At 33.3% G+C, this 25,536-nt stretch overlaps 1 protein-coding gene and 1 pseudogene across 1 annotated transcript; one reads left to right on the forward strand and one right to left on the reverse strand.

The window, feature by feature from the left end:
• Positions 1-7,124: 7,124 nt before the first annotated feature.
• On the reverse strand, positions 7,125-7,546 carry LOC150034365 (uncharacterized; annotated as a pseudogene).
• An 8,532-nt stretch (positions 7,547-16,078) lies between these two features.
• On the forward strand, positions 16,079-22,545 carry LOC120083178 (putative catabolite repression protein creC). The gene is made up of 11 exons (XM_039038807.2): positions 16,079-16,767; positions 16,886-17,209; positions 17,302-17,410; positions 17,489-17,582; positions 18,313-18,400; positions 18,491-18,574; positions 19,548-19,644; positions 19,724-19,811; positions 19,940-20,045; positions 20,655-20,747; positions 21,644-22,545. The coding sequence occupies exons 1-11, from the start codon at positions 16,528-16,530 to the stop codon at positions 22,022-22,024; spliced, it is 1,704 nt and encodes a 567-aa protein (XP_038894735.1). The 5' UTR covers positions 16,079-16,527; the 3' UTR covers positions 22,025-22,545.
• The last annotated feature ends 2,991 nt before the right edge of the window (positions 22,546-25,536 follow it).

Here is a 25,536-nt window from a genome sequence, read left to right on the forward strand (position 1 = left end):
GGAGCTCGGGAAATTCGTGAGGAATGACGTCTGGACTCATGTTCCTAAGTGGAATCCTGTGAATGTTATTGGCACAAAGTGGATCTTCAAAAACAAAACTGATGAGAATGGAAATGTGATCAGAAATAAAGCAAGATTAGTGGCCCAAGGATAGACTTAAGTTAAAGGTGTGGATTTTGATGAAACCTTTGTTCATGTTGCAAGATTAGAAGCTATCAGAATCTTGCTCAGCATTACTTGTCTTTTGAATTTTAAATTACAACAGATGGATGTGAAAAGTGCCTTCTTGAATGAAATCCTGAACGAGGAAGTGTATGTTGCTCAATCCAAAGGATTTGTGGATCCTTCTCATCCTAAACATGTGTATAAACTTAACAAGGCCCTCTATGGCCTCAAACAGGCTCCCAGGGCATGGTACGAGCGTCTAACCTAATTTCTTGTCAACAATCGGTATAGACAAGGGGGAGTTGATAAAACTCTCTTTTTAAGGACATCTAGTGAAAAGTTTGTGATTGTATAAATTTATGTTGATGACATTTTTTCGAATGAACGTCTCAGGAGATGGTTGAGCTCTTAGTGAAACAGATGCAAGATGAATTTGAAATGAGTATGGTAGGAAAATTATCCTATTTTTTGGGGTTTCAAATAAAGGAACTGAATGAGGAAATTTCTCTCAAAGTAAACATGCCAAGAATTTAGTGAAGAAATTTGGCCTTGATGGTGCTCGTGCTAAAAGAACTCATGCACCAACTTATGTAAAAGTGACAAAAGACTCTAGTGGAACTAATGTAGATGAGAGACTCTATAGGAGCATCATTGGGAGTTTGCTTTATTTGACTGCCAACAGACTTGACATTGCCTTTGTTGTTGGTGTATGTGCTAAATATCAATCATGTCCTAAAACAGTCATTTATTCAGTGAAAAGAGGATCATCAACTACATAAATGAGACTAACAATTATGGCTTATTGTATACCCTTGATACTGGTAGTTCTCTAGTTGGCTACCGTGATGCTGATTGGGCAGGTAGTTCAGAGGATAAAAAAAAGTACATCCAAAGGTTGTTTCTTCTTAGGGAACAACTTGATTTCATGGTTCAATAAGAAACAAATTTATGTTTCCTTATCTACGGCTGAAGTAGAATATGTTGTTGTTATGAGTAGTTGTACTCAAGTACTTTGGATGAGGCAGATGTTATTGGAGTATGATGTCTCACAAAATGTTATGACTTTTTTCTCTGACAATATGAGTGCGATTAATATATCCAAAAATCAGTTCAACACAGCCATACTAAACATATAGACATCAGACATAAAAAAAACAATCAGGTTGTTTTAGAGCATGTTAAAACAAAAAAATCAAATAGTTGATATCTTCACCAAGGCTTTTGATGTCGATCGCTTTGAAAGCCTAAGAGTTGCCTTGGGTCTTTACATTTTAAAAGATTAGTAATTAATGTTTTGGGCTAGCCTTTGTTCTTTATGGGCCCAACAAGCACGGAAGGCTAAACGATTGTTTAAAAATAAAACCGCATTAATTATGGTTGGTACTAGAATAAGGGAGATTGAATGGTACTTTGTTTCAAACCGTCTATCAAATTCGATTTTTTCATAAGGTGAGTGTGTTTGCTTGAGTTCTGGAGTTCGAATTTTCAACTTGCTTGAGTTTTGGTGTCCTCACAATCTGTATTACATTTTTTATGCTAAGTACAAGAACCGATACTCATACATCTGGAAACAAAATGGTAAGTATAAGGAAAAAGAAAATAGAAAACGAGTAGTCGAAGAAGATGTGTCTCCATTTGCTACAAACAAGTATGGTGTTCATGTTCGTGGAATGTCTATTGCAAAGAAAGAAGTTGGTGTTCTTCTCCCTTTCGCGAAACAGAGACGGTCTGGTGCAAGCCAACCAATGGAAAAAAAGGAAAAGAGAAAGTAAGTACTTTGACTCTTACTTTGATTGCTTTAGTAGGAAAAGGAGTTGAAATATACCCTGAAAAAATTAAGTCTTTTTTTGAAGATTCACTGAGTAGCATGCATGACTTTGTGATTATATCTAGAAACCCTAAGGACGTCCCTAGTATTTCTGGTCAGGATCATCCTAAAGCCAGGGTTTCTGATGAATAATTTGTAAAAGATACTAATACTGCTTTTGATTCTATTTTGAAAACCATTCTTTCTGAGCCTATCCCTGCTGATAAAGTTGGTTCTATTTCAATGGAGTCAGAAAATATCTTACTACCTGACTCGGATGTGCATGCATTGAATGATTTTGTTAACAAAGTTGTGTCTGAAACTTTGACCTTCATTGCATCTTTACTTTTTCATATTGATTCTGAAGTTTTTACTGATACTGTTATTCAAGAAGTTGAAAATCCTAGTAATGTTGAAGAAAGACGGGTTCCTTCTATGGAAGTTGTTGGGAATGATCTAAATTTTATGGAAGCTGAATGTCATTCTGAAGTTTCTCATGAGAATAAAGATGTATAAAGTGTTGATAGTGAAGATTCTGATGATAATGTTCCTCTGTCTGAACTTTCTAAGAAAAAAACTACATAGGTCAAAAGTATTGATAGTGTGTCATCAGAGATGTTTGATTCTAAATTTAGTCAAAGATGAGCCCGAGGATGTATCTGATTCCTCTGAAGACAGTGGGTTGAAAACCTTTGCTGATCTTGACAAGCCTTATCCTAATCAGGTTACTAAAGAATCTGTCAGAACTTGAGGAAAGAAAGAAATTGCTCCTCTGCATGTTTCTTCTGTTTCTTTAGATGGTGTATCCTTTCATACTAAACAAGGTGCCAACATGTAGAAATATGTGGTGCAGAGAAAGATTGTTGATGAGAAGGAACTGTCTGACCGAACTCAAGAATGTTTTGAACTTGTTAATATGATTTTGCAAGCCCAGCTGGACAAAACAATGTTAAATTTAGGTTCTTTTTATCCTCAATTAGTGCGAGAATTTATTGTTAATCTCTCCCCTGAGTTTGATAATCCCAACAGTCTGGATTTTCGGAAAGTGCATGTACATCGCCATGTGTTTATCTTTAATGTTGATTTGATTAATAAGTTTCTAAATAGGACAGTTTCGAGAAAGATTCCTGAGAAGTGACCATCTTGGAGGGAACTGGTTTTAGAGTTAACTGATGGGGTTGATAGCATAAAAAACGTGTTATTTTCCTCTTCTTAATTCTAGGACATTACTATGTTTAATGTGTTTATTTATTTATTTTATAGGTATCGAGCATTTTAGAGGTGGAATCAAGCATTCGGTGCAAAAAAACGATAAAACGATTAAGTTTGGAGCTAAATTGCACAAAAAGGGAAAGAAGGCTGAGAAATTACCATTATGGCTCTAGTCGAGTGTTACGATGCTCAAAGAAACGTTGTGCAACGCTCAAAGGCAGTAGCCTTACATTTTTCATGGAAACAGGGCAACGTTGCAATGCACGTTGTCTGTCGCAGGGTTGCAACGCTAACTGCAGTGTTGCAATGCTGTGACTGCTGTATTAAACAATTCTTCTTCATTTTAGGTAGATAATCATGGAAGAATCGACCCTCATTCGGTTCCTAAATCAATTTCTTTATCTTCTCACCTCTCCCACCTGTAATTTTCTCTAAATTCTTCCTTCTTCTCATGTAATTAATGGAACAATGTCGGGAGTCGTTTTCTCTGTCTCCATGGGAAGGTAAGTTCTAGCTGTTTTCTAGTTTAGGGGCTTTTGGAATAATGTAATTTTAGAAGTTTTGTTTAATTGTAATTTCATATCTTAGCTATGGTTTTACCTCTATTTATCTTGCTTAATCAATTATATTTTCTCTTGATTGTCTGACAAACTACTTGAAGATTTGTGGTTGAATGCTTAGGATTATCTAGCAATATGTGCCTTTAAATTGTTAGTGAGTTCATAAGAAGCAATAGATTAGTTAGGCTTTTAATTTGTTGTCTAAAATGAATCGTATTGTTCCTATCGGCCTAGAGAAAACCATAGTGGGTGTTTAATAGACGGTGGAAATTAGACATTCATCCTAACATAAGTCCTAGAACTTAATGTGGTTGGGTAATTGTGTTTAATATGGATTCCTTTGAGCATGTTTAGCTAAGTAGGTAATTAGAACCATTGGTTGGATGTTTAATCGATTAGGCTAATTCCCTTAATTTGAATTTAAATGTTTCAAATCAACTTATCACGTTATTCTAAGGCTAATCTGTTTGTGAGCTAGTAGGGAGACCTAATGGACCTACAGATCATGGGCTCCAACGATCCGAGATTAATTGGCTAAACTATTTACACCGAATTCATCTTAATTCATTAATTATCGGGTCATTCCACTAAAGTCCAATAGTTGCACTCCTCTCACTGTAGATATATTGTGTCCACTTGATATAACCATAATTAGTAAGTTAACCTTTCATAGGTTGTTCGTAATAATGGTTGGGTCAAAAGGTTGTTTTACCCCCAATTAGTTTGTGATCCGATCACCAAACCAAATCCCTCTAGGGCCAATGAGAGGGTAGGGCCCCCTGTTCAAGACCCAGAATCAGCACTTAGGGAACAACCTCTCTACTATCCCTGAAAGTGGGTAGGAGTAAATTTCATCTTGCACCCTATGTCCTTAGCTATCTCTCGGTCTTACTCCTGAAATGGGAGGTTTATTGAGTCGACGTTGTTGAGTCAACCCTCACCTATGCAAGTCTAAGGATAATCCCGAATAAACAGGAGTTCATAGTTAGCTCAGGATTAAGGTCAAGTTACCTAAGTTATCGTTTTGAAATAGTCAATCTTAAATAGTAAACAACATTATAAAGTAAAGGTGACTTATTTCTTGGTACGATCTTATGCAAACTCAGTGTACAGAACGACCTACTCCTCATGTCACCACATGAACAAATCAGAATCACTTCGTTTGTAGCACTTTACAACTCCTTATAAAAACTACAGAGTCGGCTGCATCCGATAGTGTTACCAGAATAAGGTACTCAATCTTATTCATATACTATAGATCATTTTGACTATTTACTCGAACTCGATCCACTCTTGTGTTTCCACATAAAGTTCAAGTACTCATGTAATTGTCATAGATCTTTTAGTTTATTGGATTTATTTCTAAAACGAAATAAGCAATTCATATATTCAATAATAACTTTATTGATTTATAGAATGAGTTTATTGTTTACAAACCACGAGTTTTAGAACATAAAACCCAACAAAAAGAGCATAGCGCAACACTTAAAAGTAGTAGTAGCCTTACACTTTCGTGGAAATAGGGCAGTCTTGCAACACTATGAACTTTGACGGAGGTGCGCACGTTGTCTATTGCAGGGTTGCAATGTTAGCTGTAGTGTTGCAATGTTGTGGCTGCTGTATAAAACAGTTATTCTTTGTTTTAAGGCAGATAATCATGGAAGAATTGACCCCCAATTGGCTCTTAAGCCGATTTCTTCATCTTCTCACCTCTTCCACTTGTAATTTTCTCTAAATTCTTCCTTATTCTCATGTAATTAATAGAACGATGTCGGGATTTGTCTTCTCTATCTCCATGGAAGGTAAGTTCTAGCTATTTTCTAGTTTAGGTATTTTGAAATAATTGATTTTGGGAGTTCTATTTTATTGTAATTTCCATATTTTAGCTATGGGTTTGCCTCTGTTTATCTTGCTTAATCAATTATATTTTCTCTTGATTGTCTGACAAACTACTTGAGGATTTGTGGTTGAATGCTTAGGATTTTCTAGCAATATGTGACATGAAATTGTTAGTGTGTCCATGAGAAGCAATAGGTTAGTTAGGCTTGCAATTTGTTGTCTAAAATGAATCGTATTGTTCCTATCAACCTAGAGAAAACCATAGAGGGTGTTTAAATAGACGACGGAAATTAAACACTCATCCTAGCGTAAGCTCTAAAACTTAATACAATTGGGTAATTGTGTTTAATATGGATTCATTTGAGCATGTTTAGCTAATTAGGTAATTAGGACTGTTGGTTGGATGTTCAATCAATTGGGTTAGGCATTAAGCAATTCAACGATCGAAATTACATTGAACAATTCCAATTCCCTTAAACTAGGTCATTTCCTTTAATTGCATTTCTATCTTTTACTTTCATTGCATTTTATTTCTTTTATGCATTTCCTTTCCATACTAACCCCCCCCCCCCCCCCATTTTACCACTTTAACTAAAAATGAGCTTCGATGAATTAAATCTTTTGCGCTTCCCTGTGGTTTGACCCTGAATTTGACACTTGTACTGCTAATTAGTATAAGTTGTTTGTTCAGTGGATTATAAGTATTATTTGATTGGCGGTCTTTTGAGAGCAACACCAAAAAGTTTTTCCATCAAGGGCTCGTCCATTCTAGCCTAAGAAAAGGAAGTAATTATCAACTGCAACCATGAGCTTGAAATATGTTGTTCTTCACAAGATTAGCATATTCAACTGGTGTTCGTCTTCCCATAAGTCTGGTTTATCTATCTCCCTAGCTACTCTATTGTTTCAAATTAGTACTGGTACTTCTCTTGAATTTGGTGCTTTTGTTATGAATCAAATTAAATGTCATATTGGTTCTCAGGCTTTAAATCTTCCCATTTGTTATCCCTGGTTAATTTGTGGGGTGTTGCTGGCTCAGAAACTAGACATTATTTATTTTGATCTTAGGGAGTTCCTAAGAATCACCAGTGAAGGGAGTTCACTAACATTGGGAAAGATATTGTCGTGAGAGGGAGTCTCACACACTATCGGGTGTCGAAGTATTTGTTGTTAATACTAACATACGTAGGGGAGCCTAAGTTTAGTTGAGAAGGAGTCACACATCTAAGGGGAACGTAGGTGACTTGTGAGTTAAGCTCTATGTGAGCCACTGTAGTAGTTGGGATATTACAGATAAGTACTATATTGTAAACTGCTTAATTCTTTAATATTAATGAATTATCTTTCCAGGGCATTCAGCCCCCCCCAGACGTAAGTGTTTGTCACTGAACTGGGTTACCAACTGCTGTGTGTCTTTACTTGTTTTATTGTTGTTGGAATTTTTATTGTTACAACTATTGTCAATGCTTTCAGCTTAACAACCACATATTGAGTGACGAGTCATCCTAATACTTTTTCATGGTCAATCCATTTAATCATTATTAAGACATAGTTGACCTTAAATAAGATTTAATAAATTTTAATTTTGAAAAGCTTCTTTCAGCAGAAGCAACCGTTATTGGTATTGTTAATAATATTCTATAAACAATATATGCATTTGGAAAAGTATTTACCTTTTTTATATAATTTAATATTTTAATAGGACAATCAATTTCATTTTGCAAGACTTCTCTTAATATTTTTAATTCAAAAAATAATTTTAAACCGTTAATATAAAAAAATGTATCATGTTTTAATATATTTTCAAGATCAATACAATATCTTTTCAAATTACCGTCGTCTAATGACTTTAAAGTTTTCATATCAAATAAGAAGTTAAAGATATTTTTATATACTTGAAATTGTTCAAATCTATTTTAAGTGAAGACATTGATTGATCTATAATATAGTAAAAGTAATCAATTCTAAAAAAATCTTTAGGTGATCACGTTTCTTCAATGTCAACATTCTCATCAAATTGTTTTTTTCTTTGAATCATTCTTTTTTCATGAAATATTGGTTTTATTTCAATATCATTTGCAATTTCTTTTGCTGAATTATCGCATCTGTGAATCCATTTTCTCTATATTTTTCTAAAAATGGATTTAAACCTTTCAAGTGATTTAAAGCTACATTAATATGCATATCTTTATGTTGTAAGACTTTGCTCATAGAATTACAGCAAAAAAGATAACAGTCATGCCTAACAAGAATTCAAAATTTTCAAATTCATAAGTAGCTAAACAATTAGCTTCATTTTTCACTTTAGGATCTTCATTAGTTTCTCCTAATTAAATCTTCCCTTATTTGAGGCGCTTGAAATCTTATTGCTTTAACACTTTCAATTCAACTTTCCCATCATGTTTGTGACAATGGTTTGATAGTCAAGTTGGGTTGGTTATGTGATCTAGCAAAAGTTTCCACTGTTTGGTAGATGAAGAAAATAAAGAATAAATACGTTGCACAACTCCAAAAAAAATTCATAGTTCTATGACAAGAGCTAGCCATATCAGAAAATACTGGATTGAGATTATGACAACCACAAGATGTATAAAATGCTCTATGATTTATTTCCAATAATCTTTTTTGTACACCTTGTTGTTTTCCTGTTATATTATATCCATGATCATATTCTAGTCTTCTTATATTTGATATATCAAGTTTAAGATCCTTACTTGTGTTTATAAGCACATCAAACAAACCTTTTCCAGTAGTATCTTCAACATTTTAAAATTATAAAAAATATCCTTCTATTTTTATTGGACTTGCTGAAATGTCAACACACCTCAATATGAGGCTGTTTGGGGCGTTGAGTTGAGATAGGATGTCTGAAGTTCATATGTCTGTATTTGGGGTACAAAGTTATTTAGCCTGAGTTCATATGTTTGTGTGTTTGGGGTGTAGAGTTGAGTTCATATGTCTGGAATATCTGGTGCAGTTTTTTGAACTCTAAATAATATGCTTTTATTATTTTTATTTTGTAACTTTTTATTCAGTAATTTAACCCATCTTTGTTTGAATAAAATATATATTGCAATTTTTTTCTTTTAATTGTTAAAACTTTTATTTCTTTCTTTCTTTCTTTCTTTTTTGGGCAATGAACAACAATTAACCCATTACATTTCTTGTAGAAATATGGTTGAATAAAATGAGAAACCAAAGAGAAATCAAAACTTTTTATTCCTAATTTTCCTCAATGAATTTCATTATCATCTTCTTCTTTTTCTTCTTCTTCCTATTGTTGCTCTATACTTTTACTATGTAATGAATTCTTTTTAATTAAATCTCTCTCATCATCTTAGTAGCCAATGGAATGTCACCACATTTCTTCAACAATTTCATTTTCAATTCCTCTAAATTTAGAGGATCATTAGAGAACAAATCTCTATTCTTCACTAGTTCTTGTTGGAAAATATTTCAGGAATTTTTTTTTTCATTTTATGTTTTTTTTTAATATGTTACATACTTTTTAACTACATACTTAATTTTCGTCTAAATAATCTTTAACACTCATTTGATATGTGAATTCAATTAAATAAAAATATTTTTTACAATTTTTAAAGTATAAATATTGCACTTAATGTAGACAAAATAATATTTTTTTTTATATAATCAACAACCCTACAACATACTTTAACAATCATCAGTCTTATAATAGTTGGAGGTGGTTGTCGAAGTTGATTATCGAAGATGCTTTCACTGAAGTTTGTAGTCGGAGGTAGTTGTCAGAGCTTGAAGTTGGTCACATAAAGGTGGTATTAAAGTTAGTTGTCGAAGTTCGCGTCATCGGAGGTGGTTTTGAAATCCCAGTGTTGGTCGGGCGAAGGTGGTCGTCGAAGTTGATCATCGAAGATGATTTTTGCTGGAGATTGTAGTCGTAGGTGGTTGTCGGAGCTCGAATGTTAATCGCATGAAGGTGGTATTAGTGTTGGTTGTCAGAGGTGGTTGTCAAAGCCTTGAGTGGGTCATTGAAGTTGCTAGTTCAAAGGTGGTCATTGAAGGTGTTTTTCATCGGAGTTTATAGTCAGAGTTGGTTGTCGGAGCCTATGAAGGTGGTTGTCGGAGTTGGTCTTCAGAGTTTGTTGTCGAAGCCGTAAATTGGTCATCGGGGTTGCCCAGTACATGTGCTTGAGGCTAATCCTAAGAAACTGGAACCACGTTCGAGGCTGTGCCTATTTGTAGGCTACCCCAAAAGGACACGATGGGCTTATTTTTATGATCTTAAGGAAAATAAGGTGTTTTGTCGTCAAATGCTACCTTCCTTGAGAAGGATCATATAAGGGAGCACAGTCCAAGAAGTAAAATTGTATTGAGTGAACTTTCCAAAGAAACTACTAAAACATCAATAAGAGTTGTTGAAGAACTTGTTACATCAACAAGACTTGTTGATGGAAGTTCATCTAGTAGGTCAAATCCACCTTAAAAGTTGAGGGAACCTCGACGTAGTGGGAAGGTTGTAAACCCACTTGTTCGCTATATGGGTTTAACTGAAATCCTGGCTATGGTAGCCAATGGCGAAGTTGAGGATATGTTGTCTTATAAGAAGGCAATGGAGGATGTTGACAAAGATGAATAGGTCAAAGCCATGGATCTCGAGATGGAGGCTATATACTTCAATTCGGTATGGGATCTTATAGATCAACGTGATAGAGTTAAACCTATAGGTTGTAAATGGATTTATAAGAGGAAACGGGGTGTCGATGGGAAGGTACAAACCTTCAAAGCTAAACTTGTGGCAAAGGATTATACCTAGGTGAAGGGAGTTGATTATGAGGAGACTTTCTCACCTGTTGCCATACTTAAGTCTATCCATATCCTCCTGTCCATTTCCTCATATTATGACTATAAGATATGGCAAATGGATGTCAAGACTGCCTTTCTAAATGGTAATCTTGAGAAGACCATTTTTATGGTGCAACCTGAGGGATTCATAGCCCAAGGTCAGAAGCAAAAGGTTTGCAAACTAAATCGATCTATTTATGGACTGAAACAGGCATTAGAACATAAGGTTTGATACTGCGATCAAATCTTATGGCTTTGACCAAAACCTTATGTCTACAAGAAAATCATCAACAGTTTAATAGTTTTCCTAGTGTTATATGTAGACGATATCCTACTCATTGGGAATGATATAGGTTTACTGATTTCAATTAAGAATTGGCTAGTGACCCAATTCCAACTGAAAGATTTGGGAGAGGCTCAGTTTGTTCTTGGGATTCAGATCTTTTGGCATCAAAGGAACAAAGTGCTAGCACTATCTCAAACATCGTACATTGACAAGATGTTGATCAAGTACTCAATATAGAACTCCAAAAGGGGCCTTTTGCCTTTTCTTCATGGAGTTACATTGTCTAAGGAGCAATGTCCTAAGACACCTCAAGAGGTTGAGGAAATGAAATGGGCCCCCCTATGCATCTATCGTTCACAGTTTGGTGTACGCGATATTATGTACTAGACTTGACATTTGCTACGTTGTGGAGATAACCAGTGGATATCAGTCTAATCCAGGACAGGGTCACTGGGCTGCCGTAAAAAACATCTTCAAGTACCTTCGGAGAACAATGGACTATATGCTTGTGTATGGTTCTAAGGATTTGATCCTTATAAAGCGAAAATACCATCTTATCAGAGAGATTGTGCATCGAGGGGACGTGATTGTCATAAAGATAGCTTCAGAGCATAATGTTGATCCATTTATGAAGGCTCTCATGGCTACAGTGTTTGAAAGTCACCTACAAAGCATGAGTCTACGGACCGTCCGCTGCTGGACTAGGGCAAGTGGGAGTATTGTTGTACTGGGCCTTTGTGCCCTAGTTTATTGTTTGTACTTGTATTTTTCTTATACACCCCACTAGCTTTAGGACAAGTGGATCGTGCTTTAAGTGATAACCTAAATGGTCTGTAGTATATGGATAAATGAGGGAAACCTTATCCTGATGATGCTACGAGTGTGGCTCGCTTTGTATATGTTACAAGTATTGTAAAGTGCTACAAATAATCTGATCCTGACCATTCATGTATTAGAATATGAGCAGGGATGCTCTATAGAAAAGAGTTTGTATAAGACCGGACCACAAAATATTTAGTCTTGTTATATAATGTCGTTCATGTTAGAGACTTTCATTTCACTAGGATGACCATAGGTAACATGACCTTAATCCTGAGTGAGTTAGGAACTCCTGCCTATGAGAGTGGTCCTTTAATTTGCATGGGTGCGAGTGACCAGATCACCGACTCAAACCTACCACTTTGAGGATTCGTCTGATTGAGGAGTTGGGAACTCAGCTACACAAGATGGAATTCACTCATTCCCCGATTCAGGGGTAAGAAGATAAATTTCTCCCTTAAGGGCTGATTTTGGGGCTTGAACAATTAGCGCCACACCTTCTCTTGGCCTGAGAAAGGTTTACTCATAGTAGGACTATGAAGTATTGTTCATTAGAGGAATTAGTAGTACTTAAGAAGTTAGATGTAATTACATGGGCAAAACGGTAAATTGGCCCAGCTTTACTTACGAGCAATTTGTGAAGGGTCATCGTACTGTTGATTGGTTATATTCAATGGATACAAAAATATATCTGTAGCACAAAGAGTGCAGTTGTCAGTCTTTAGTGGAGTGTCCGACAGTTAACAGATGGTGAATATCGTGATTAAAGAGTTTAGTCAGTTATTCACGTACCGTTAGAGCTTCAAACTACAGGTCCATAAGATCTCCTTGGTAGCTCAATGGGTTCATGTTGAGAATCAGTTTTTGGGTTAGTTTGAAGTGTTCAAATTAACAAGAGGAAATTTGATTATATATGATATAATTAAATTGCTTCAATTATATGTGATATAATTGATTTGATGTAGTAGATACATCAATTGGAGGAATTATTGTTAAATGCCATAAATGAGAAAAATAACTATGGTTTATATATTGCATGAGATGCGATATTAAAACTATAGATTATGAATATATTATTCATTTATAATTAAATCAATTATGGGATAATTGGTTTCGGTTTTTTCTCCTAATAACCAACTTAGTGGGAATATGTGATTAGTTATGGTAACTGATGGATAAAATGAAAATCGTTTTCATTTTTCAATATGCGATTGGTAAGCGATTGATAATCAAACACACAAAAGGAAATAGCTATACGATAGCTTGAGAGCATAAACGATCGTGCATCGAGTTTGCTATATGATAGACACTCGTTTTCTAAACGATCGAGTACACAGTCTATACAATAGACTCTAGATTTCTCCCACTTACTCGATCGTCTATACGATTTGTCATTTCCTCCTTCCCTCTACCAAATCCATATAGAGCCTACAACTCCTAGATTCTCACACTAAGAATACCAAGGTAGCCTCGTGGTAGTGTCTGTTTGCTGTTCGAGGGTCGAGTGTTATTTGTTCTTGTTCAAGGAGTTTGCTGAGGCGTAACGTTCATGCTGTTAGATCTAGGGAAACAAGAAGAAAAGTTCTTCAAGGGTAAGTTCACTCGAATTTCAGTATTTTCCTTTTGAAGCATGCTGTAATTTTAAGTTTATGCATAACTATTGTTGTTTGATTGTAAATGTGTATGTTCTGTCACAATGGGATTTGGAACGATCTTGTTTCCGCTCACGGGTTCTCTTTGTATAGAGTTCTTTAAAGATATGTGTTCACTACTAGTTTCATGACTTTTAAGCCGAGAACTAAAATTTTTCCAAGCATTAACTCCTTCATTAGCCAATTGAATTGTATTAGATTTAGTACTAAATAACTTACAACAAAAACAATAAACTTTATCAAAATCCTTTAAGTAAACTAGTCAATTTCTATCATTTTTTTGGCCATTAGATGATTTTTTAGTATAATACATATTAGAAAAATATCTATAACTTTCATCTTTTGGAAAAAGTATTCTATAATGGTTGAGATTTTTAAGGAAATTTGAAAGGAATTATGATAAAAAGATAAAAGTTCAATAAATTTGAAATGTTAGTCAATCAAAATTAAGAGAGTTTATGAGCACATTCATTATGAATTTCTTTAAAAGTTTGAATTTTTAATATTATAAGAAAAATTTTATGAAAAATTATAAGTATATTATTTTACATACATAAATACATACATACATACATACATACATATATATGATACAAAATATGAGCCGTTTCTAAATGGGGGCCTTAGGCAATCGCCTCACTTGCCTATAGTTTAAGCTGACCCTGTCTATCTTTTTGTTCTTGATCATAATTCCTTCGTAAATTGCATCTTCTAGGATGAATTGGTCTATAAGCTTCACCTTTGAATTTTGAGGATTCACTTTCTTGAACTTCTTGATTAAATTCTTGAATTCGAGCTGTTCAACTCCTCGTTGAGGATTTGGTTTCACTATCAGACTCTTCTCTTTGTCGCCTGCCATTTCCTTTTTGCATAGGTTTTCTTAATCCTCCTTCTCTTCTGTTGTCATCCTGCCGTTGAAGAATGGTAGCCACCATCTCTTCCATCTGCCTTGATAGCCTATCAATGGCTCGGTTCATCTCAGCCATGTCGCTCTTCATTTCTTCCAAGCATTCTTCCACTACCAACGATCGGGCAGTAGATGATTTTGGAGATAGGGGTTCAATTTGCATAAGGTGGGTAACCACGTCCTTCCCTTTTCCGGTGTTAGCAATGTTTTTCGCCAACCATGGAGTCCTAAATTTGAGGGCTCGATACCAAATCTGGTGTATCACAGAGAGAATAACACTCAAGTTTAAGAAATGCTTCTAAGATGTATTAATGAGAGATGAGTTTAGGTTAAATACTAAACCTATTGATAGCTTAGTAAGAGTTAGTTATCAACACTATCTTTACAACTAAAGATTACAGTATAAAGAATCAAAGAACTTGGCAGCTACAAGCTTAAAACTTAAAGAATTGGTTACAAGATTAACTAACTTTAAAAGATAGATGCTTTAAAGTTATATCTTCGATGATGAGTACATCAGATAAATATACTTTAATAATGATGCATTTGATTGACCTACTGTTGATAATGTTATCAATTATGCACTCATTTATATTTCTAATAAACTTGATACACTTGGTTGATATACTTGATAATGATACAGTTAACAAATATATTGTTGATAAACTTGATAATGATGCACTCTTTTATACTATTTATACACTTACTGATATATTGTTGATATACTTGAAGATGCTACACTCGTTTATATAAAAATTAAAAAAGGGGAAAAAAGTCACTCAAATTTCTTTTATACTATTTGCCGCTACCTACCATTTCACACAACCTCGTTGCACGTTCAACGACACCCCATACGACCATTATTTTAAACTATTAGTTCATAGTATTTTATAGTCATCTCTTATAGTAACATTGACATTCATAAAAATACTTTTAGTATGTAACAAACTAAACAAACTTGTATATAAAAGTACTTTTAAGAAAGAGTTGTCAAACACATTGTGTTTTTATTTTAAGGATTTTTTTTTAAAAATCAAAAGTGTTTAAATGAAAATGATTTTTTGAAAAATATTTTTATTTTAAGTCATTCAGAATAGACCTTTAATTTTATTTCTAAATGTTTTTAAATTATTGTTTAATTAGAAATTTTCAACTTCATTTAGTCCAATTCCTTTTGTTAATTTTCCTTACAAATTTTAAATTTCATCCCAAGTTAGAGAAAGTTAAAACTATTTATATAATTCACAAACAAAAGTAAATATACAATCGGAATAGTTTCAATTTGATCCATAAATTTTAAAATGTTACACATTTGGTCTTGAAGTTTTGAGTTTTGTTTAAATTTAATTCTTAAATTTCAAAATATTATAATTTTATTCGAGAGATTTGACATGTTTTGTTTCAATATGGTTCATAGGCTTCAAGATTTTACATTTTTAATTAAATACTCATTTTCAATCATTGACTTCAATTTCTATTAATTAATTAAAAATAATTATGAAATGAAATTTTAAATTTAATTTTAAAAACAATAAAAAATAGTAAAACTTAATTAAGTATAATTTTTTAATAATTTTTAATTTATTAACATAAATCAACACTAAAAACGGAAAATGAATATTAATTGAATAATCGAGGTTAAAAGTGTAAATGTTAGAACATATGAACCAAATTGAAGCAAAACTCAAATGTCAAGGTAAAATTATAACATTTTGAAACTTAAAAACTAAATTAAAACTAAATTAAAAAATTAAGAACTAAACGTATAATAATTTGAAATCTAGTGACTAAATATAAACTATACCCAAAATGGAGGGATGGAAAAAATTACTTTTCCTATAAAATTTTAAGAAACTAAAAAAAGCTAATTGCAACCATAAATTAAAAGTTTAAAGTCCAATAGTATTGGTTTGTGCAAAATTTTCCAAATTATTATCATCATTTTCGTTGTTGGTGGAAATCCAAATATCGAGATGGAGCCTATAAACCGGGTGAAAGCTGGATCCTCGCAAAATGAGAATTGAGAATAACCCCGAAAAGGAGTCAACAACTAGAAGAAGTCCACCAATCAAACGGCCAGCAAACTCCCCTGGAAATCAACGGCCAACAATCTCAGCCTTCTCAATGACAGTTCTGACACTGAATCAGGCCCATCACAACCGTCCATTCTGCTGACTCTTTTTCTTATACCCCCCAAAAGTCCACCTTCTCCCCATTACCCAAAATAACTAAAACCATTTCCATTACGTTCCACTCTCTTCTTCCTCCTCCGTAGATCGAGAACCGCCCAAACCCCCCCTTTCTCAATCCCGCCGCCGCTGGACCCGTAACGCCGCCGCATACCCTCAATTTTCGCCTCACAACTGACAATCAACGGTTGTGGGATTGTGTTTTCTTCATCCGTGATTTTCTTTTCGTCCTTTTTTCATGATTGAGTTTTGTTGGATGAAATTTCGGCGATGAAGATGATGAACAACGGCTATAACAGTAGCTTCAACAGCAATAGTGTTGGATTGATGTCGAACGCGGGGGCGACGACAGCGTCTTCGTCGTCGTCTACTTCTACAACGAATGCGAATTCACAATCGCAAGGTCTCAAGACCTATTTTAAAACCCCTGAAGGACGGTACAAGCTTCATTATGAGAAAACTCATCCTCCTGGCTTTCTCCCTTTTTCTCATGGCAAATCAGTCTCTCAGGTACTTCCCTTTTTCGACTCACTTTGCAATTCGATTTTTAAATTGTTGAGTCCATCGTAATGTTCCTTGAATTTCTGCGTTTTCGATTGTTCTTTTATTGTGTTTGGTCGAATTTTAGGTGACTCTGGCGCAGCTCAAGGACAAGCCAGCACAGGCTGGTCCAACTCCAAGCTCGAGTTCTAGTACGAGTGCGAGTAGTGGAGTGAGATTTGCGGCTGCGAAGTTCCTTGGGGTTGGAGGTGGAAATGGGGTTCGAGCGATTGGCTTTGCAGGTGGTAACGGTACTGGTAAAGCTGTTAATGGAACTAGTAGAAGTGGCTCACTTGCAGGCTCAAATGGCAGCCATTCTATTCTTAACCCCAACTACGATGGTAAAGGAACCTATTTGATTTTTAATGTCGGAGATACCATCTTCATTGGCGACCTTAATTCACCGGATAAGGTAACCAACGTGTTACAGCATGGAATTCGTTGTATTCTGATTGATTCGTGTGTTTGTTCGGTTTATGAGTTTTGTTGGGGGTTTCTTTTTAGGATCCTATAAAGTCCTTGCACTTTAGCAATTCAAATCCTATATGCCATGCCTTTGATCCTGAAGCTAAGGATGGTCATGACCTACTTATTGGATTGAATTCTGGAGATGGTAAACACACTTCTTCTATGCTTGATTTTTGTTGTTTCTGGAGGAAACTATGTCTGAATTGTTCATTCTCTATGCTAGTCTACTCGGTATCTTTAAGACAGCAATTACAAGATGTTGGAAAGAAGCTTGTTGGAGCCCAACATTATAACAAAGAGGGCAGTGTCAATAACAGGCAAGAGTACTAGCTACACTTCTTTTTTTCTTAATTGTCCATCTTCTTTGACTATGTTGTCTGATTCCTCAGAGTGTGAAATGAGCATTTTCTGAACGTTTTCATCCATTATACCTTGAATATGAATTATACTTCTTATATGTGAGCTACTTGTTGTATAGTTTCTAAACATTGAGTTAGTTGTCTGAAACTTTTCATATTTATTGTCTAGTGCGTTTATCTAGATTCTTTCTATTATTCCAAGAATGAGCAGGTGATATCATTCTCTTAATATTTGTTATTAAGACAACTGAGATTCTATTTAGTGGCAAAATTTTGATGGCTCAACTAGAAAATGTTCATGCTTGCATCTCACTCAGATGATAGTAACTGGTTAGGAATTTGGTACATATTATTGTTCAAAATATTGTTGAACCTTCCCCATCCTCCACAAGCTTCATCCATGAGCATTACTGTACAGGGATGTGGCATTTATATCACAATCATGACTTGCAGTTTCTCTGCCTGAGTCTGTTTTGATGATGCAAGCTTTCATTGAGAAAGATGAAAGAATAAACAAGGGCATACAAAAGGAAAAAAGAAAGAAATCCAACTACTTAACTGTATCATAAGTTGAAAAAGGGTTGGCCAGATATTGATCTACTTAAATTTTTACCTCTTCTCTCTGTTTGTCTTTGATGATTTTGCGTCATGTTTCTGATTATTGATATTGATTTGATGCTTTTGGCAGTCGATGTACTAGCATTGCTTGGATTCCAAAAAGTGATGGTGCTTTTGTTGTTGCTCATGCTGATGGAAATTTGTATGTCTATGAAAAGGCAAGCTTGTTTTGATAAATGTGGCTGTCTTTCTGCTCTTGTTGACTTGTCTGTTCCACAGGAAGAATTGCTAAATTGCTTATGTTTCAGAGTAAGGATGCTAGTGTTGACACTTCTTTCCCTGTCATAAAGGATCAAACTCAATTTTCAGTGGCACATGCACGGTCCAGTAAGGTAGTTAAACAAAATCATTTAGGCATTAATATTTGTGCATTTCCAATAATGTACAATGCTGCAATGAACTTATTTTATAAAAAGTTCTCCTGGCTTGCTCGGGAATTACTGGAAATGAATTTGTATCAAGAAATCAAAATTAACTTCTAGAAACCTGAAAAGTGTTTTTGTTCCCCATCTGGTTTTAGGTAATAAAATGATGTTTATCCCACTGTATTTGCATGAATAAAAGTCACTGTTGTTTGATTGTAGCCAGTTAAACAATGTCATTTCTGTATCTTTGTTGTTTGGATGATGAGTTTTTCTTGGTTAACGTGCTTAATAATTTGAATGGAATGTCTAACATTCTCTCCTAGACTCACACAATACAATTTAACCGAAGAAAGTTGTAGCTTGAATCTTTTGTCTTTTTGTGGACGACACTAAACTTCTCCTTTTCTTCTTCTAACTAATTTGAGCCATCTGCTCAGTAGTGATATCTAATACAAAATTAAGGTGAATTGAATTTTCTTTCATGTAATTACAGAACCAGTTTCATTGAAGTCTGGGTATGGCTGGCTGTGAAGTGTAACCTGAAAAACACTTTAGAAACTACATTAGAAAATAGTCAGATAATAGAAAGATTTTTAAGAAAACGTCATTTCGTGGTAATCTAGATTAGACAGTGACATTTTCAAAGAAGGCCATTTCATTTAAGAGTTTCTTTTCCTGAAGAATTTTGCAACCTACCTCTCATTTATTATGGTCTATGGTCTCAAGTAGAACTTTCTTTGAAAAACACACGTCATCAGATTTTCCTTATGTTTCTATGTATAAGTGAAGTGTTGAACATCTTAAATTTGCCATTATGTCCCTTGCTTTTTATTTATTTCTTTTTCTTTGGGAATTACTAGTTCAACTTCATCAACAGTTCCTGTGATTAGATGCATTACTATGGCCTTGTTTTTGTGTTTATTCGTTTACTTTTTGGCAGAGCAATCCAATTGCTAGGTGGCATATTTGCCAAGGATCAATCAACAATGTTTCTTTCTCGACTGATGGAGTATATTTAGCAACCGTTGGTAGAGATGGTATCCTCTTAATACTGCCCCTCATGATGTGATTAAGAATTTTCAAATTTTGGATCCTAATTTTTAATGCCGATTGTAGGATATTTACGGGTATTTGACTATTTGAAAGAGCAGTTGATATGTGGTGGCAAAAGTTATTATGGTGCTCTTCTTTGTTGTACATGGAGGTATGTGGATACATGATACTTTTGTGAACATTCCTGTTACATTTGCTATATCTTTGGTCATATTTGTTCAAGTTATACATATACTAAAGAATCAAAAAGGTTGTAATTAACCCTTTAATTTTACTCAGCGGGGATGGAAAATATATCTTAACTGGTGGTGAAGACGATCTCGTCACAGTATGGAGCATGGAAGATAGGAAGGTGGTGGCATGGGGCGAGGGACATAATTCATGGGTAAAAAAAAGCTCTTCAAGAAATTGAATATCTGCAAATACACTTTATAAAACAAGTATAGTACTTCCCTTTTGCAACCAGCAAACCTCCTCCTATGGCTAATGGAGGGCCATGGAATAGACGCATGCGTTGATCTCTTTCTGTTATGGTGAATAAATATAAGTTTTGATATTATTTTTGTCTTTGATGATAATAATCTTTTCTTGGTCACTATCTCCTGGAAAAAAAAAAAGGACTAGATAATTTTTCTTATGAAAACAAATTTATGCCTAGTCATCGAGATTTGAGTGGTTTTACTCAAATATTATATTTCTTTTGCAATGTTTGTTAAACTTAAACATCTATTTTTATGCTTTTCTTATTAAAAAAATATTTTTATGTTTAGTTATGTATTTTACTTTATGTTTGATGTTTACCTCAAATTTACATGAGTAATTGTATTTTCCTGTTTTATAAAATTATCAACTTTTTTTTGCATCACTACAATCAAACAAGAAAGCTCACCTCATTATGTATCATTACATTGTCACTCTTGAACCTCATTCTTTGTTAAGATGGTTATTGGCTTTTAGTCTCAAGCCTTCGCATATTGTGGACTTCTTACTTCAGGTCAGTGGTGTGGCTTTTGATTCATATTGGTCATCACCTACTTCAGATGACACAGAGGAAAATGTTGTTTACCGGTTTGGTTCAGTTGGTCAGGTAATTACTAGACCTTCAGTAGGCTCTCTCCTTCTCGTCATACTTGATAAAAAAACAAAAGGTGAAGTAATATTGAACTTCGTATTGTCATTGTGATTTGGCTGTCTTAGTTTAATCAAGTGAATATTGGTGCTTTATTTGGAAAGTAAATTTTGTTCAGTAGGATCTTTGTGCGATTTCTCCTTTTTATAAGATAATTCTTCAGTATAAAAATCCATTTTGCACAACAAGAAACTAAATCAATGATTAACATGGAGCTTACCAATCAGGTAACTGAAGTGAAATATTGAAGAAGCGTACTAGTGAAGAAAGCAATGAGATTAAGGTTTTATATTACAAATTTGGTTCCTAGTTTGGAGAAAGAGTTGTCCCTATGGTTTAAAAGGTAGAATTTAGTCCTTATGGTTTGATGAAACCTCATAAATAGTCTATATGGTTCGATAAAACCTTCCTAAATAGTTCCTAAGATAGAGACTAAATTCTAACTTTCTTCAAACCATAGGAGCCAAATTTGCAACTTAATCTTATGATAATATATGAAAATATATTCTATAGTTTCATTGTCATCTACAATTTCATTTTCTTTCTTTTTACTGTATTTCTATGGATCATGTTTACCACATTCATACTTCTAATCTCAATCGGTTGGCAATCTCAAGTACTGATTTTGTGTTCACTGTTCAAGTCATTTTGGACATATTTGGGAGTGATTTTAGACTGACCAAGCTCACTTTTGACATATCTAAAATCACTTTTCTTCTAAAATTTTCATGTTTGGCAATGATGAGTAAGTGATTTTGGAAACGTTCTCTTGGGATCATGCTTTCTTGTTACTGTATTTGCTAGACATAAGCTTTTACTCAAATATAATGCGAAAGCTGTGTGCATTTTCACAGGACACACAATTGCTCTTATGGGACTTGTCAATGGATGAAATTGTGGTTCCCCTTCGGCGTTGCCCTCCCGGTGGATCCCCCACATTTAGCACCGGAAGCCAGTCTGCTCATTGGGATAGCATTACCCCATTAGGCACTCTTCAACCTGCTCCATGCATGAGGGACGTTCCTAAACTTTCTCCAGTAGTAGCTCACCGTGTCCATACTGAACCCTTGTCTGGCTTACTATTCACCCAAGAGTCTATTCTTACAGCATGCCGAGAAGGACATGTGAAGATTTGGATGAGACCATCCTCTGAAACGCAGTCAAGCAACTCAGAAGCCCTCGTTGGTTCTAGCACGTTGGCAGGTACCAGAGTTGGCTCCTCTACTTTGAAATAGTGTTGCAAAATGCAGTTTCGACATACCGGGATCTCACTTGTACATGATTATGCCGTTCCACCCACTTGGGTCCTGCTATTTGGCGAATGGTGACGGGACAGTTTTTTTGAGGTCTTCCTTTCTTATTCTAGAGATTAGGAAAGAGTATTACGTTTGCTCAGCATATTAACTCACTGCGAATTTGCAGTGGGATTATCCAATGGCTCTGCTTATGAACTCTTTGTTTGACATATAATATGCCATAAAAAATGCACAGGCTATTGTTACACATCGCGGGAACGTAACGTAACTCATCGTATAATAGGCTGGGGAGACGACAAAAATAAGTTGGTCTAGGGAAAACTAAAGGTATATCAGTGCCTAGTAATAATCATTTTATGCCATGGAATTTCCTTCTACTGATGTATTTGGTTGCCATTGTAGTTGCTGATCTTGTCTATTATACCATTTCAGATTTCCGTTTTTGTTATAGTGATTATTAGAACATTGATAGTTAAAATGGTTGATCTGCGTTCAGTTCATGAGTTTCGTAATCTTTTTTATTTATTTTTTTAATTCAGCATGCAAATATATCTACGGTTCATTTTCTATAGTTGATATTTGAACATTGAAATTGTGGATATTATCTCAAAAATATTTTTTTATAAATGTTAAGCTTTCTTGCATGGGAATTGACTAGTTTGTCTTCTCCATTGATTTAGCCGGGCATCATTGGCCCAAAGCAATTATCTTTTTCACTAAAACTATATATATATATATATATATATATTAATTAGAAGGAATGAGTTGAAGTTTTAGTAGTCATGTATTTAAAATTTAAAACCTTGTGAGTTTCTTTATCAACTATATAGGGATTAAATACTTATATCAAACGTTCAATAATATTGAAAAGGTTAAAAACTATTTTTGGTCCCTATACTTTTGTAGAAGTGACAATTTGGTTTCTAAATTTTAGTTTATAACGATTTAGTTCCTGTATTTTTAATTTTATAACTATTTAGTTTTAAAATTTTATTATATAACAATTTAGTCTTTTTACTTTCAAATTTGAAATAATTTAGTCTCTAATGTAAAAAAAAAATCACTAAAATTATATACCAACTTTTATTATTTTATTATGTAGACTGTGTTTAGTAAAAATATTGAATCTCTAATTAGTTTATGCAAGAAATCTTATTAAATTTTAACATTAATTTCTATAATAAGGACTAAATTGTTACATTCTTTATAGTATGAGGATTAAATTGTTACATAGTAAAAGGACTAAATTGTTACAAAATTGAAAGTATAAGGATTAAATTGTGACAAATCAAGGTTTAAGGATGAAATTGTTAACTTTATGAAAGTTTTAGGACTAAAAGTGATTTTTAACATATTAAAGAAAAGAAAGAAAAAAAAGCTAGTGTCAAAATGATTTTAATACATTAAATATGGAGCAATGGTGCAATGATTAGGTACAATTTAGGCTGCATCTTATTCCATATAGGGTAATTATTTTAAATAATAAAATTGTTAAAAATATTTTCAAGTATAACAAAATGTCACTATCTATCAATGACAGATAGATAGTGACATTTTGCTATATTTGTAAATATGTTGATTTATTTTTCTTTATTTGAAAACAACATTATTAAAAAATAACCGTACATATATATATATTTAAAATTTAAGAAAATATCCCATAATGATTTTTTATTGAACAACTATCTGGGTTTTACTAAAGAGATAGTCCAAGTAGCATCTAAGTATTTTTTTAAAAAAAAGATATTATTTTAATGAAAGTAAGATATACATAAATAAAAAAGAACAATATTTTGCAAACTTGAATCTAGCTCAAATGATTAGGTTACTACTCTTAAAAAAAGATTAGAATATTACAACATTGACAATTATCGAGATGGATGTTCACTTTTACCCATTGTTGAACTAAAATAAAAATCTCGACAAACATTCAGAAACGAATCTTCCAGAGGCAAAGTTTCAAAGTTGATTAACTAGATTGGAAATCTAGTGGAAGAACGTAACTTGCATTCCATCTTTTAATAATTTTTAACAAATTCTTAATCATTTAAATTACATGTTTTGTCCATAAATTTTGTGTTCGATAGTAGTTTAATCTTTGGAGCGTTGAATCGATTATTTTAGTCAGTAGTTATTATAGTTAATGGATTATAATAGTTAGTGTTTGGGGTATAGACCATTTTAATTTAAGTTTATAATAGTTTGTATTTAAGTGTAAACTATTTTTTCTTAGGTAAGATATAAACACTATAACAAAAAAAAAAAAAAAAAAAAAAGATGGTAAGTGACAAATAGTAAATACTATAACAAATAAAAAAATAGTATTTACTATATTTAGTTATAGGTTATAAATAGTTGTACACACAACTATTATATTTGGTATCTCAAATATGGAGTGAACTATAATAATCCTGATGTTTGATCGAGTTTGATAGCATTTTGGCCACTATCGTCACTTTTTCAATAATTTTCTAACAAAATGCTAATGTGACGCATTTTATTATTAACTAAATATATATATTTTTAAAAAATAAAAATTAAATTTATTTTCTCTTTCTTCTTTCTCTTACTTCCCTCTTCTTTGTTCATCCTTCCATTCTTCTCTTCCACCCATCTATGGCTGACAACGACACCTGCCCTTTCTTTCTTTGTTTTTTTTTCCTTTCTTCTCCTTCATTCATTATTGTTTTTAATTTAAAATGTAATATCAATATTTAAAATAGTAAAAGAAAAAAATTACTGATAACTTTTTAAATTCATTTTTAAAAATTTGGGAATTAAAAGAATATTTCAAAATCATAGGTTCAAACACATTCTATTGATGAAAAATCAGGGATTAAAAATGTGATTTTTCCTTTTTTTTTTTTTTTTTCTTTAAATCCTTTCTTCTAATTTCATTTTTAAATATATTTGTATATTATTTTCATTTTCAATTTTTTTTGAAAAATGGTAGGTTAACACATAGTATCGTTATAATCTAATTTTCATTTTCATTTATTTTCCTATTGTGTAATATATATGTTTATATTGTTTTAAACTTCAATGCACTTAAAACAAATTTTAAGAAAACTTAATTCTGTTTAATTTTTTTTCCACATGTATACACATACAAATATACATATATCGTTTCATCCTTAGGAAATTAGTTTAGGAAAGTTAATGGTATAAAAAAATAAATAAAAACTTAGTTCTATTTTCAAAAAACTTTACCAAGCATTTCAAGTATCCTTTGCTTAGGTCGGTAATTTTATAAAGGCTTATTGTACTTTTATAATTATATTACTTAATCTAGATTTTATATTATCAATTCATTTAAAATGATACTATAGATGTCAAATTATTAAGTTTAGTCACTAAATTTTGTAATGGTATCTATCTAATTTCTAAACTTTTAATTTTGTATCTAACAAGCCATTTAAATATCCATAAGAAAATATCTATAAACTTTCAAATTTGTTTCCAATAAGTTTTAAACATATTGATTTTGTTTA

This window comes from Benincasa hispida, chromosome 8, assembly GCF_027475165.1.
Source record: "Benincasa hispida cultivar pf3 chromosome 8, pf3_genome.v1.1, whole genome shotgun sequence".
NCBI lineage: Eukaryota > Viridiplantae > Streptophyta > Magnoliopsida > Cucurbitales > Cucurbitaceae > Benincasa > Benincasa hispida.